Genomic DNA, 15,169 nt, shown 5'->3' with positions numbered 1-15,169 from the left:
CTTTTCAGAGACGTACAGTACAAGTACTGGTACAACTTCGCAGAACTCCCACACGCGCACCTTGTTCATGGGGAAGTATGCTGCAATGCTTCCACTGCTGAAAGGCTGTACAAGGAACAATTTTCCAACAGGTTTCATCTTTCACAGCAAGTGTTTATTTCTCTCGGTTGACAGATAATAAGGGAGACTGGTTCATTGGAAAGAAGAAACCAGGCACCTGCCGACATGAGGACCACATGCAAACCCAATTTTGAAGCGGAGATGCTGGAACATGTTGCAGCGAACGCCACTGCAAGTACTTCTTGTACTGCACGTGAAATGGATGCTGTAGACACTAGCACGTGTCAAGTACTCCACGAACATCCATAATGAGTCCGTGCAATGCTTTTGACTGACTTTGCACCAGGGGTCGCATTGTGTCAGTAGTTGCTCCAACAAAGGATTAATTGACTAGATTTCCTCCAAATCGTGTTACTGATGAGGCCTCATTTGATTATGATGGTACTTCGAACAGCAGGAATAACCATCTGTGGGATGAGGAAAGCTCTCATGCTGTCGTAGACTCACAACATCAAGTACGTTTTGCTGCGAATATCTGGACCGGCATTGTAAGTGGCGATCTCACTGAGCCGTATCTTCTACCTGGCCTTCTGAATGGCCACCTGTACTTGAGGTTTGTGCACATAGTTCTAACTGAGTTGTTAGAGAAAGTACCCTTGGCCGTTCGTGAGAGGATGTGGAAACAACATGACAGTGCACCACGTCACTTCAGTGTGGATGTCTGCAACAATCTCAATGCTGTATTTCCTGGTCGCTTGATTTTAAGAGGGGGTCCTATTCCATGGCCTGCGATTTCCTATGGGGGTACCTGAAGTCACTTGTGTACAAGATCCCAGTGGCTACAAAGATGGAATTAACAGTAGAATCTCGCTTAAGGAGCATCTCCCATAACGAACAATTTGCATAACAAGCAAAACAAGTTGTAAAAAAATGACTCGCTTAACGAGCCATGTTTCTCATAATGAGTGGCGACAATTTAGTGTGATAATATCATCTGTTCGATCATGACGAGAGAAATGTTCAACAACATAAACAGTTTTCACTGTTGGCAGCGGCATATGAACAATGTCTTTAGTACATACTACTGTCTGGGTTTAGCGCTCTTTCTGCTACCATCTTACGGCGGCTTGTGATCAAACATTTTTCTAAACTTGTGTTCACACTATTACTTTTTGAGTGCAAATTTTAATAACCATCGTAGAAATCTTCCCAAAGATAAAGCTTCAAGATGACAACCATTGGAGAAAGAAAATTACCTCAGAAATGAAATGTAAAATCACTGAAAAACACGAATATTGCGTGAGCTTTGCTGGTTTAGCGTGCACAGACATTCACTCTACATCAACTATTTGCACTATCCTTAAGAAAAAGCAGAAGATTAAGGAACAGATGCTTCAAAGCAAGTGAGAAGAGTATCTACACAACAATTTCATATTAGGAACAATGTTGAAAGGTTGCTCCTTATATGGATAAATGAAAAGCAATTGCAGGATGACCCTATTAATGAGATCATCATTTGTGAGAAGCTGAGAATGTTTTTTGCCAACCTTGTTAAGAAGACACCAGTATCGTCAGTGGGTGAAGAAGTTTTTATGGGGAACAGTGTGTGGTTCGAGGTGTTTAAGAAAAGAACTGGCATCCACAGCGTTGTGAGGAACAGCAAAGCAGCCAGCTCCAACACAAAGGCAGCAGATAACTTCATCAGTAACTTCAAAATGCTCGTAGATTCTGAAGATTATCTGCCGCAACAGGTTTTTAATTGTGACAACATGGGTCTATTCTGGAAAAAGATGCTGAAGCGTACCTTTGTAACAGCAGAGGAGAATGCACCACCCAGTCATAAGCCAACGAAAGACTGTCTCATATTGCTATTCTGTGCCAATGGAAGTGGTGATTCGAAAATTAAACAGCTGCTTGTTTACAATTCAGAAACTCCTGAAGTCTTCAAGAAGTGTGAAGTACAAAAGAGCAGGTTAAAGGTGATGTGGAGGTCTGACAAAAAGGCCTGGGTGACAAGTGATCATTTTTGTGATTAGATGAATGAAGTGACTGATCCTTGGGTGAAAAAATATTTGCTTGAGATGACTCTGCCACTCAAATGTTTTGCTTGTTATGGACAATGCACCTGCCCATTCTCCAGGCCCACAAGACCACCTCCTTGAAGAATTTCAATCCATCAAGGTGCAATTTCTGCCTCCCAAACTACTCTGTTACCCCAGCCTATGGGCCAGCGGATTATTTCTAACACGAAAGCTCTATACTAGAGCACTCTTCGAGCATTGCTTTGGGTTGACTGAAGTTACCGATCTCACTCTCAGAGTTCTGCAAATATTCCCTTTGACACCATTACCAGCATCAAGATGATCAAAAAGGTGTGAGAAGGAGTTACATCGAGAACTCTCACTTCTGCTTTGAAGAAGCTTTGCCTGGAGTGTGTTGTCCAATGTGACTCTGAGGCATTTGAGTCAGTACCTGTGGAGCCTGTAGTCAACGAGATTGTGTCTTTGGCCAGGAGCTTGGGACTAGGAATGGTTAACAATGATATCGATAAGCTTGTGGAAGATCACAACCGAAAAATGACCACTGAAGAGCTTATGGAGTTGCCGTATGTTTCACAGCAGGAAGTTTTGGAGAGGAGCTTTTCAGAAGAGGAGAGGAGGTGGAGGCGGTAACAGAAAAGTGGCAATCTTCTGGCACAATAAGAGAAATACTGAAAGCATGGGAATCGATTGCATCATACATTGAAAATTACTTTTGAATGCATTACGGGAACAGCAGTGATCAATGTCTTATAAATAATTACTATTAAAAACAGTCTTGACCACGATTTATTTAACAAGGTGACCGGTTTCGACCACTACTGTGGTCATCTTCAGACCATTGAGTAGGAACCTCTTTCTGTTGGAGAATCACTACTGATTCTCCAACAGAAAGAGGTTCCTACTCAATGGTCTGAAGATGACCACAGTAGTGGTCGAAACCGGTCACCTCGTTAAATAAATCGTGATCAAGACTGTTTTTAATAGTAATTAATTATACATTGAAAATCATCACCCCAATCAAGCAGTGGCTAAGCGCACTGCAAATTTATTTGACGATAATTCTGTGTCGCATTTATGCAAAGTGTTGAAGCATTGGCAGAAACAAATGACTATAGATAGCATCCTAGTAAAAAGAGAATTAGTTATATATCATGTTTAATGAAGTACATAATACTGTATGTATAATTTTCTATGAATAAATGGCACGAATAAGACAAAACTTTTAGTACTTGTCCCGCATGGAACACTTTGTCGTATTTTACATTAATTTATATGGAATATATAGTTTCGCTTAATGAGTTTTGCAGTATGAGTAAGATTCTGGAACAGTGTAGTTGCCAGAATTGTAGCTGCCTGTAATGCGATTCAAAACACACCAGGGATATTTGTATGGGTGCATCAGAATCTGGTTCACCAATGTCATGCTTGCATTGACGTTGGTGGCCATCAGTTTTAGCACATTTTGTAAGGTACAGTGCAAATCTTATGTTCACTGTGTCAGCGATATTATTTGTAGTTAACTGTAACTAATGTAAATAAAAAAAGTACACAGCAATGCGATTTTATTCCTATTATCTCCTTCAGTTAGCTTTTCTGACGCCAGGTTTCCTGCCTGAAATTGTTCAATGGAGCATCCTTTATGTCCTGTTAGTTAAATTTTTGTGCACTCTTGTGTAAACACCCTGTAGAAATCACATCTACAAGATGTAAAACTGTCTTACATAAAGTAACACTTACTGGAACTAGCTGCTTTGATTCTGTCATCACTGCCATTGGTTCCGGTTCTTGAGAAGAGAAACCAATTAACGTAGGACCAAATACCTTGGCAAGATTTGATGCAGGCATTTTGCACTCTGGGCACTCTGACACTCTGCAACCAGATTTTGTCACAATTTAATAATGAAAACTTAGCTTTAGTAGTCACACTACAATGTTCTACTCAAATTCCTCCTTGTCCCAAACTTCAACACCTAAACCCTCACACAATTTACTGTATAACTATAACGCACCAACGACTTAACACTAAAATATTCCAAACATTGTTCCTTAATGGAATGCCTTGAAGCAGGTAACAGGTGCAAACTACTATTACAGCTGTACTTACTTTTGAAGGTGCAGAATCATAAATGCCAGTGTATCTCTGTTGGGCTGTGGCAATTCTGAAATAAGTTGATATAATGCTGAGTTTCTTTCTGTGAGATCTTTTATATCCACAGTCCGAATAAATTCTGGCCACAGAGAGTAGGTTACAAGTGGTTCCTTCAATGAACGTAGAAAATCCTTTATTGTCCCACAGATAACAGGAATTTCAACCCCAGAAAGGTTTGGGACACCTCGTGCACGTAAGAATTTCTCCTGCGTAAAGATATAAATGCATATCAAGAACCTCTGACTTACAATTATCAGTGTAACCCACGGTTAAAAACGATAATTTACAAAATGATAAATACCCAAAATTGATATAAAAATAACATAAAACAACATTCTATAAGTGAAAAAATATCATTAGTGTGGCATATAACATGAATTTTAGTTACACACAGCAGCAAGCAGTCTAGTAAATGAAGTGAAGATTATAAAACCAAGCTAGAATTTGTGCAGATTAACAGCCTTGTCCGCCCCTGGTAGCGCGATGGAATGTCATACCTAACGGCCAGGGTACGATTCCCGGCTGGGTCGGAGATTTTCTCCGCTCAGGGACTGGATGTTGTGTTGTCCTTATCATCATTTCATCTCCATCGCCACGTAAGACGCCAAAGTGGCGTCCACTCAGAAGGATTGCACAAGGCAAACGGTCTACCTGATGGGAGGCCCTAGCCACATGGCATTTCCGTTAACAGCCTTGAGATGGAGAGGGGATTAGGGCCACAGGTAATAAAAGTTTTCACACTGGAATAGTGTGTGTTACAACTTTGTTATGTAAGTGTTAGAAGACTGGATAATCAATAATTCTGTTATTTCAAGCAATAATGGATAGCAATATGATCCCATAAAGGTGTATAGACAAAAAATCTGATTATTTTACTACAAATTAGTTCCAATGTATCTGTATTTATGGAAAACCTTGAGACTAATTACACAGGGATCTTGACGGCTGAAATGACGTACACGGAGTGGCATAGTACAATACAGAATATGAAGAGCATGGTCTACTGACTACAAATGATACCTTCCAAAAAATTATTCAATGGTAATATAATTAGAGTACTAAGAGGAACTTAACATCAGTGACAATAGGATTCCTGCCTTTTGTAAATTTAAAATGCCAGCACGCTTCGACATCTCCGTGCTGTGCAACACTGACACGGAAAAACTAGAACAGTTCAAAAAAGATCAGTGTTCATTATGAGGGCTGAAGCGCACATATCTTTTTCAAGAACAGCTACTATATCTGCGAACAAGGTATACCTTTTCCTGCTATTTTGTAGTGCAAAACAGGAAATGTGAGTATGCTGTTGCAACTGAAACAATTCAAACAAAAGGTTGCAAAATGGCACGTAAAAGAAACATTTCGCCACTGGAATTTAAAAGTTCATATGGGAGGGTTTGGCAATTTATGGAATGAAGTAATACATCCACTAGTCACAGAACTACAACTACGCAAAAACTGCCTCAAGCTTACAAAAAGAATTTTATATCTTTCCAGCATTTTGGGACTTTACGGGTCAAAAATTTTTATTTACATTCCCAAATAAGGGAATGCAGACCGAACACTTGTCTCTCTTGACATGCTAAACAGCACTACAGTAAATAACATAGGGGAATGTAGTGCGCAAAAATGTACAGCTGTTGCCGAACAGCAGCGGTTTCTTTTTCAAGAACAGCTACTATATCTGCGAACAAGGTATACCTTTTCCTGCTATTTTCTTCTTAAGTCTTTGATGGTTTGTAAAAAGTAATTGCAGTAACTTGTAATGGTATTAATTTCAATAAAGATGTGTGTATATGTCATTCTGAAATTGATGATTTATGATCTGAGGGGAACAAATCTAAATTACAGGCCACACCATGATTTTTCAAGACAAAAGCAAGGGAAGAAGTGTGGCGTACATTTGCGCAAATACAGGACATAATATTTTTAATTGAGATTTTAATTGTTTGTAGGTACATGTCTGCAGGCCTGGTACACTGAAATCCTCATACCACAGGACCACAGAATACCAATACAGTACGCAAACAAAACAAAATAGCACTGCCCATTGATAAAGTGGTGTATAATGCTGTAATTCATGTTTGGCAGCACTGGTAATGTTGCAGCTCCATCAAGCAATCCAGGAGACGCCTTTTAAGAGTTATGGATTGACTGGACAACTACAACCATTTCCATTACTGCCAGAAACAAATTACAGCATGATACTACATTTTATTGGTGTACAGCAAACAAGATTTTTCCAAGCTTGACTGTGGTTAAAAACTGTTTGTTGCTATATCCAGGTTTTGTCATGATCAGATAACCCAACTGACAACTTTGCTCAACTTGGGCAAGAAGGTGTGACAGCATTTTTACTTTTGAGTAAAATTATAATGGTCTAACTGTTATTGTCTGGAATTTTGTAAGCACAGGGTTAACTACAGACCTGTTACATGGCAACTGGCATACACAAAATTGGTGAAATTTCACGTCTTTGCTTCATGTGAGAAATGTTAACCATGCCAGAGCTGCACCCATTGCTGAAGACTATATGCATCTGGTCACCTGTAGTGTTTAAGCTCAGCCACTTTCTAGCAATTCTGGATGTGTAGAGTGTCGCATTGTCCTACTGTAATTGCTCAAGTACATCAGAATGCACAATGGACATGAATGGATGAAGTGATCAGACTGGATGCTTACATACCTGTCAGAGTTGTATGGTGGTTTTGTTGGGCCCAGACAAGGCGAAAAGCTTTGTGTTGTGCAATTATCAAGGGTACACAAGAGGGCCTTTGGCTCCAAAAGCACATACTGATGATTTTTTTGTTGACTGTTTCGCACGCTGACACTTGTTTATGGCCCAGCATTGAAATCTGCAGCAATTTGTGGAAGGGTTGAACATCTGTCATGTTGAATAGTTCTGTTCAGTTGATGCTGGTCCTGTTCTTGCAAGATCTTCTTCTGGCTGCTGCGATGGTGGAGATTTTATGTTTTACCAGATTCCTGATAGTCACTTTACACTCGTGAAATGGTTGTACGGGCAAATCCCCATTTCATCGCTATGTCGGAGATGCTGTATCCCATCACTCGTGCGCCAACTATAACACCACATTCAAACTCACTTTACTCTTGATAGCCTACCATTGTACCAGCAGTAATTGGTCTAACAACTGCACCAGATACTTGTCTTACATAGGCGTTGTCAAACGCAGCGCCTTATTCTGCCTGTTTACGTATCTCTATATTTGAATACGCATGCCTATACCAGTTTCTTTGGCACTTCAGTGTATATTAAGGTAAAATTTACATGCATATGTTTGTTATGCTTTGAAGAACTGTCAGATAGGCATTTTATCATCCAGCCTTCCATGTACTTTTGTAGGGAAAGAGTAATTAAACAATCACCTAACTTATTAAAATAACTCTACATGTCATGAATATTTAAGGATGGTCAGCAAGGCTGGTGATGCAACTGAAACATGACAAAATTTTAGAGCGGCCACAAAATTCTAAAGGTGTGGAAAAAATCTGTGGTATGTGCACTCTTCTGCCAAAACTATTAGCGGCTTGTTACACCAACAGTTAAGTGCCACATTGATTATGCTGGTAACTGGGTATTGTATTGGCAAATTGTGTGGAAGCTTGCGTGGTTGCAGCTTTGGCATGGTTTACAGTCCACACACCCAGTAAAGACATGGAATTACAGTAATTTTGTGCATGCCAGTTGTCATGAAACAGGTCAGTAGTGCACCATGTGTTTACGAAATTACTGTAACAGTTAAACCACTAAAATTTTACTAAAAAGTAAAAGAACGGAATGTACTGTCTTCTAATGATCTTCAAAAAGTTAACAACAAAACAGTACCACTAAGGCGTGAGCCAAAAAGGATTATAAAATATAAACTAGACCATGCTCTTTGTGGCTTATAAGTATGGAATTCAAACATATCATAAAATTATTTACTTTGCAATAATTAAAATAGAAATGAATGACAATTTTGCCAAAAAAATACAGAGAATACTAAAATTGTTTTATTGTGTCACCTTAAAATGTATACCATAAGGATCAAACTATAATATTGTCAAAATCACTATATTTTCAAAGAGAGAGAGAGAGAGAGAGAGAGAGAGAGAGAGAGAGAGAGAGAGAGAGAGAGAGAAGCTGGTGTATCTCAACAGGTATTGGAGAAAACTAATAATCCAAGAGCAAACTTGTTCAACAAGTTTTGTACAGCAACCACCAGAATAGTTACTGACCAAATATACCAATATTTTTAATAGAGAACAGCACTTAAGAGAAAATTTCTTATTGGTTCAAACTAAAAATAATTTTACCCTTAGCATTCGAACATCTCTATCAGAACCAGGAACACGGTAGAGTCCAACTTCATTCAATCCCCTTGCTTCCACTTCCTTCACACAATGCAGAATGAGAGCTGGTATCATCGGTGGTGTTGGTGGCGCGAAATCCGCAATGGAGCCCTAAGAGAGAATGCAACAATCTGAAATGCATTACTAGTCTTTACATCAACCAAAGTAAAGAATGCCAATTGGTTCAAGTTTTCTTAATGGCGTAAAATCTTTTCCCAAGGGGATAAAACTGATCAGTTCAATGCACAATCTGATTCAACTAGCAGGTACTCATATGAATTACCTCAAGAAATTATTCTTAACATTTTAAACTTCCAAACAGATTAAAAGTGTATTCCAGAGCATGCCTAGAACCTGGAACAGGTATTGTCAAACTTTTTTTCTCAAGAGCCAATATTGCACCGTGGGGCGGCACTTCAGGCAGCATATATCCAATCTTAGTATTAACTGGTGACCTGCACAATTTACTATGTTAAGAATCACAATAGACTAGATGTAGTAATATTAATCTGCACCATTTGAAACACTATGAGTGAACTGTTCTTTGTTTAAGATTACTGTCACCTTCAGTAACCCAAAGTTTTGACACTGTAGTTGCCGGATTAAGTGGTGTACTGTCTGTGCGGGGAAAATTATTGATTAATAAAAGTAATTATATTTAAATGCATTATGCCTTATGTGACACAAACATAGATGATGAAATTCCCTCTACCTTCTAGCTGTGGCAAGTGATTTAAAATGCTTGAACTTTTGGCCGAGTACTTCTTAGCCATTGTCAAGTAGCATCACCATGGCTGAGGAGTAATCGGATAAAAGCTCATGGATTTTAAACCATGTAATGCGGCTGGAAGCTTGAGAGAATTTTATGAGTATATCTACCTGTGAAACCATTCAGTCATATATAACAAGCATAAATGTTTACTACGCACTTTCAATGTAATTTTTGTTCTACCCATTGCATTTTATTACAACAACCATAGTTTCACATTCCTTGCTACAAATATGTATCACTTTCTTTATAAAGCACATTAGAGAATCAATGTTATTTACATGTCAAAATTTATACCATAGCGCCTCATCAGTATGAGTCACACACACCTGTGATTTATCAGTACTGAAAGATGAACAACAAAACAAAATACCTCTCACTTCCTCTAACCCTGCAGTAGCCACACTATGTACCCCTCTGCCCCTGAAAGAAGTGGTCAACTTGACTTAAGCCCATCTTAATATATTACACCTCCCCCCCCCCCAGTATTTTTGTTTGTTACTGAGCAGGGAAGGTACAAAAATGGTACACTCAATCTTAGTTGACCTAGGATTGATTTGACTGTTAGTTGCTATATGCAATTTTCAAGGCATGTATTCAAATAAAGTACTGCTTCAGAAAAAAAAAAACCTCATAAAAACATTTTCATTACATGTTTATTTTTATTTTAATGCCTTGTGCACTGTCCACTACTGTTTCAAGACTGTCACTACTTTACAAGGTGTATTCTTTTTCCTGTGATCAGAAGAAAATTATCTCAGTAGAGCCGTGGTACCACTGAGTTAGTGGACTGTTGTCTGGCTCCACTGGCTGAAGTGTAGTATCGACTATCCCTCTTGCGGCCCCAGTTGGTATCTGCGAGTTGTATCCTTAGAAGGTCTTTGCTTGCTGTTATATATAAGGGGTTCGCGGGCCCCAGAAGCAGGTATGAAGTTAGGGGATTGGTGGTAGTGTTGCGACAAGAGGTGGTCACGAGGTCTGAGCGGCCGAAGCCATAAGCTGCCAAAGGAGGGCCTGTGCAGAGCCAAAATACCGGAGTACTTCACCAGAGTCAGCATCTACAAGCAGCAGACCAACACCCTGTCGGTTGGTTGGCACAACATTCATGTTGGGCGACCGCTCCATGGCCTCGCTGCTCTCTTCTACCTGGCTTTCATCGGCACCACTCAGTAAAGGCTGCGATGCACTCTGGACCCACAGACCTGCTTGCTGATAAAGGGGAGTAACATTCTGTAATCCTCGTGGTGATTTGTTTCATTGTCTATCTGCCCGCCTTATTATTTTCTGGTTTGTACCCAACCCTAAATGTTCTAATTGTTTGTAAATACAGCCAGGTCAATTTTACTAAGCATAGGTTGCTGTTAAAAGAGGGACCTTATGGTTAGATTTAGCTGTTAACCAGTTCAATTATTTGATTGTAATTGCATTTATCAGTCATTACTTATAATCTGATCAAGCTGTTGTATTAAACCATTCGTTTCCGTATTTGAAAGAACGAGTCATTATTGGTGTATTTTAGCTGGATCTTGTGGTTCCGTCGAGTGAGTTCTCTAGTAATAAGTGTCTACAAGAGATGTTTGAACACGTTTCTTCAGAGCAGTCTTAATAACTGACTATCAGTTTAACCTTGAAAATATTAACAACCAACTGTCACCAGGGCTTTAGTCAACTGTCAGAAGGGAGGGGTTGGGGTCCAGTCGCATCTTGGTTGCCGACTGAATATGGTTGGTTGCTTTGAAGTAGGCCTTATCATTGTCATATAGTTTGCTAATCTGTTTAACCTTTAAGCACAGGTGTCCATCTTAGCCCCGAACCTTTCGACATACAGCTTTCAAATTAAAAGTGCAGTCATTTGTTTTGAGTAATTGAATCACTCTTGTCGTCAATGGTGCTTATATAGTTTTCATGTGTTGCAGAGGGGCAGTTAAAAAGACGGACAGTGTCCAGCACAGCAGTAAACACCGATGTTCACCCGATAATGGGCGGGCTCCAGATCCAGCCATCTTGTAATCATTATAATTTTGGAATACAGCACTTCAGATTTCTTTTGCAGAGATTAAAAACTTATTCACCTTAAGGTTTAAGGTCAAAAGAATTTTGCAAATTTGTTCATTTTGTTAAAAAATTTATGGTTAAAAGCTTCGATTATGTAATGGAAACTTGCCTTTCAAGGGAAGATGGGGCTGCCTTCCCGGGATAAATGCTTAGGGGAGCTTGCCCTGCATTTCCTAGGTCCATATTCCATTGTCAAAATTCTAAGCCCAGTCAATCTTTTTGTCAGGGACCTGGGAAAGGGCAAGCTCATAAGGGTTCATCTCAGTCAGTTTAAACATTCTAGCAGAGTGAGGGGTTCTCAGCCCCTTGCTAGGGTTCTCAAGATGCATCATAAGCAGTGCACTATTGCAATACCACCGGAGATAATAGGCATTAATTTTCAAGCACAGAATACTCAAATTTTTAGGTTCTTAGTATTTAAAACATTTTACGAGGATGAGACGACAGGAATTATTTCCTGTACCAATAAATGATTCACAGGAGTTGTACGAAAAGAAACTTCCCATATTCCTACAGAGATAGTACCAGCAAAAAATAGGTAACCGTTGACCCATCACCAAGCCACTTCTTGTAGAACTGGAAATATAGTGAATAAACTGATGGCAAGACAACAGGTAGTTTCTTATTACCTGTCACAACAAACTTATACATGGAACACTTCGAAGCAAGGGCACTAGAAGCTGCCACGTTGAAATCTTTGTGTTTCTATTGGTGTGGCTACATGGAGTGTAAAAGCTTCAAGATTTCCTAGAGCATTTGAGCACTATCCACTGTAACATAAAATTATCCACATAATGTAAAATTATCCACTGTAATGTAAAATTCGTAATGGAGCTTGAAAAGTGAGCTAATTAATTTTCCTCGATGTGTCAGTTAAGAGAATACCAGATGGATCCCTGGGTGACGGAATATACACAAAAATTACACCTACAACTGGTGATCCAAAGGAATGGGTACTAAGAACATCAAACTGAACGGTTAACAATCAAAATGAAGAATGGGGGCGGGGTAAGGTTTCAGACAGACTGAGGAATGGAAGCCCAAAAATCACTATCTACCTTGTGCTGGCCCAATATCTGCAAACATTGGTAGAATACTGTGGAAACATGGCATCCATGTATTTTTTCCCTTTAACAAAGATAAAAAGTATTCTTTGTTCTATTAAAGACGATCTATCCGTGAAATATGGTGAGACCAGTGCTGTGGTGTAAACACCAAGTTTCTGGGACAGCGTAATTAGAGAGTCTATCGAAATAAAAATATCAGAAAACCTAATAAACAGGAATGGAAGTTTCATTTAAATATTACTTGGGGTCAGCTGGGACTCAATTTATTAAAATCTCGCCAACTGCCACACACGAGTCTGAAAACGCAGAGGGAATTTGTGTTTCATGGAGTATCAGTGTCTTCTCTGTAAAAACAGAGTATCAAAGGGCTCAGCAGACATCAGGACTCTAACTCTGCTATAAACAGCAGTTTGAGACCAACAACAGCTCACAGCCTGGTTGAGCCCAGGCAGTGAGTACACACAGCAGCAAAACTCGCAGCACCTGAAGAAGAGTTTACAAAATAGTAGCCAAAACTGTTATGCAGAGACTGTCAACAGTCATTCCCTAATTTATTGATGAAGGTCAGTCGCACAGTCCTGGGGCAAGTATTCTACACACTAATTGAATACAAAGATATAATAGCAGTAACTTCCACAACTATAATGAGAAGAAGCTTCTCCCCTCCCCCATTTTCCCCGACTTTCATAAAAGAGTCTGTCAAGCTCCAACAGACAGTTTTCTTAACATTCCACAGAGTCAATCACAATCACCTGATAAAAACAATGAAGAACATGGATCTCATTGACAACAACACGGAAGTGTTGACAAATATGATAACTGGAACTACATGAAAATTTATGTAAATGGATGATCATCTAAAGAAATAAGAATAAAATGTCAAGACCCCAAAGGAAGTCTTCTATCAATATCAATTTTTGTTATCTTACCACAACTTATGATCATAAAAAATTGTCACAAATAACAATTCTTTAACAAAATTTCAAAATGAGAGCTTATGCAACTGATATTACAGTGTTAATAAAAATGCTGATGGCATGGATCTTCTTGAGGAAGAAGGAAGGAACTGTTTAACAACAACCTGCACACTCCATGCAGACAGAGGGCGGCTTGAGCTCAGTATCCACGATGAACGAGCAGCCTGTATACAAATAGAATAAATCGGGCTTTAAAAAAAACACTACACAGTGTATTACAGCATAGCTCTTTGAAGCATCAGCTCCGAAAAGTTTGCTAGATCTAACAGATACAGAAAAGAACTATTACGAAGACCCAAAGGGACTTACTATAGAGGGCTAAGTTATTTAAAATGCTGTATGATAGGAAAACTAAACAGTACTACAAAAGACATCAAATAAGGATTTGCAGGACTGAAGAAGGACATTGAAAACTAGTTTGCAAACATAATATGGAAAATGGTCTGAGAAAATTGAAATACCCAGATACATGCAAAATCTGCTTGATATAAGGCTATAAATAACATAATAAACACAAATGAAACAAATTGTGTCCAGCACACAGTTTTCATCCGCCAGAAAGTTTCATTTCAGTGCGTACCTCGCAACAGAGTTAAAACTTTGTTCTACAAATGAAAAGCTTTACTGGACTGGACTTCTTAGTGAAACAGACAAATGTCACAAATACTCCTTAAATTATATTACATTTCACCCATCCACATGCAAGTCCTTTGTGTACTGGCCAGGCCGGTAATTCTCCAATTACTATGTCGCTTTTGAATGGTGCATAGCCCCATGTTATATCTTTTTTTGACTGACTGTCCTCCCTGGCCCACAGCCACAATTTTAACTGTTGTGTGGTCTGCTGGTGGAGCTACAGGTGTCTTAGAAACTAGTCATGCAATACATGATGTATCATTCGCAACTGAAGCGTACTTTCAATCTAATCAATATGATTCTCAGTAGCAGTTGTTCTTTGAATCTGCTTTTATGTCATATGGAGGAGTGGAAAATTGGAAGTGAATGAGGAGAAATACAGCACTCAGCAGATGTACATATCTGGCTCGGAAATAACTATCCAACATACTTTGACCTCAAGAAATTTCCACCTGAAGAACACAAATTCAATAATGTGCCTAATGGGACAATATGTAATTTCACAGTTAATCATCATGAAATGGTCATTTTCATTGACTTCTTGATGTACTATTTCTGCTAACAAAATAAGAGAAGGTGAATTGTCTCAACTGGTCAACTGTTGACGCATTTCATAGCCTACCTTAAATTGCACCACATAGTGCAATGTTAAATAGCCATTAGTGCAGAAAGGTGTAAGATGGAATGTAACACGGACCACCACTGGACAGACATCAAACACCTATAGAGAAATTTATGTTCAGACAAAACTTGCCAAGCAGTACAAATCATTTCGATATTATGAGTGGTGCATTTAGACTCCATCTATGGCAACCTAGACTCAGCTCCAGAACACACACTGTCCTAAAGGAGCCTGAGGCATCTGGCAGATATCTGGACTGGGAAAACTCTTAGATTAAGGAACGCGGTAAAAAGGACGAAAGTATCTATGGCACAATGGACCCTCTTTAGAGGGACCAAATCAATCTGTGTGCCTGCAGAGAACCACTAACTATCCAGTACGTATACATTAAATTCCAAGAGTGTAGTTGCATAAACTATTTCTTCTAATATTTTGACTA

General features: G+C 39.1%; 1 protein-coding gene across 1 annotated transcript in view; it reads right to left on the bottom strand.

Annotated features, from left to right (window-relative positions):
- Window positions 1-15,169, bottom strand: part of LOC124605507 (rac GTPase-activating protein 1) — a 151,292-nt gene that overhangs the window by 22,441 nt on the left and 113,682 nt on the right. Inside the window, exons 8-10 of the mRNA XM_047137240.1 lie at window positions 8,569-8,715; window positions 4,207-4,457; window positions 3,840-3,972 (exon numbers count right to left, since the gene is read on the bottom strand). Coding sequence (XP_046993196.1) covers window positions 3,840-3,972; window positions 4,207-4,457; window positions 8,569-8,715 — 531 coding nt within the window. The remainder of the gene's footprint in view (window positions 1-3,839; window positions 3,973-4,206; window positions 4,458-8,568; window positions 8,716-15,169) is intronic.

The sequence above is a fragment of the Schistocerca americana genome, chromosome 3 (genome assembly GCF_021461395.2).
Source record: "Schistocerca americana isolate TAMUIC-IGC-003095 chromosome 3, iqSchAmer2.1, whole genome shotgun sequence".
In the NCBI taxonomy this organism is placed as follows: domain Eukaryota; kingdom Metazoa; phylum Arthropoda; class Insecta; order Orthoptera; family Acrididae; genus Schistocerca; species Schistocerca americana.
Note: the sequence above shows the minus strand (reverse complement) of the source record. Positions and strands in the feature narration are given on the sequence as shown.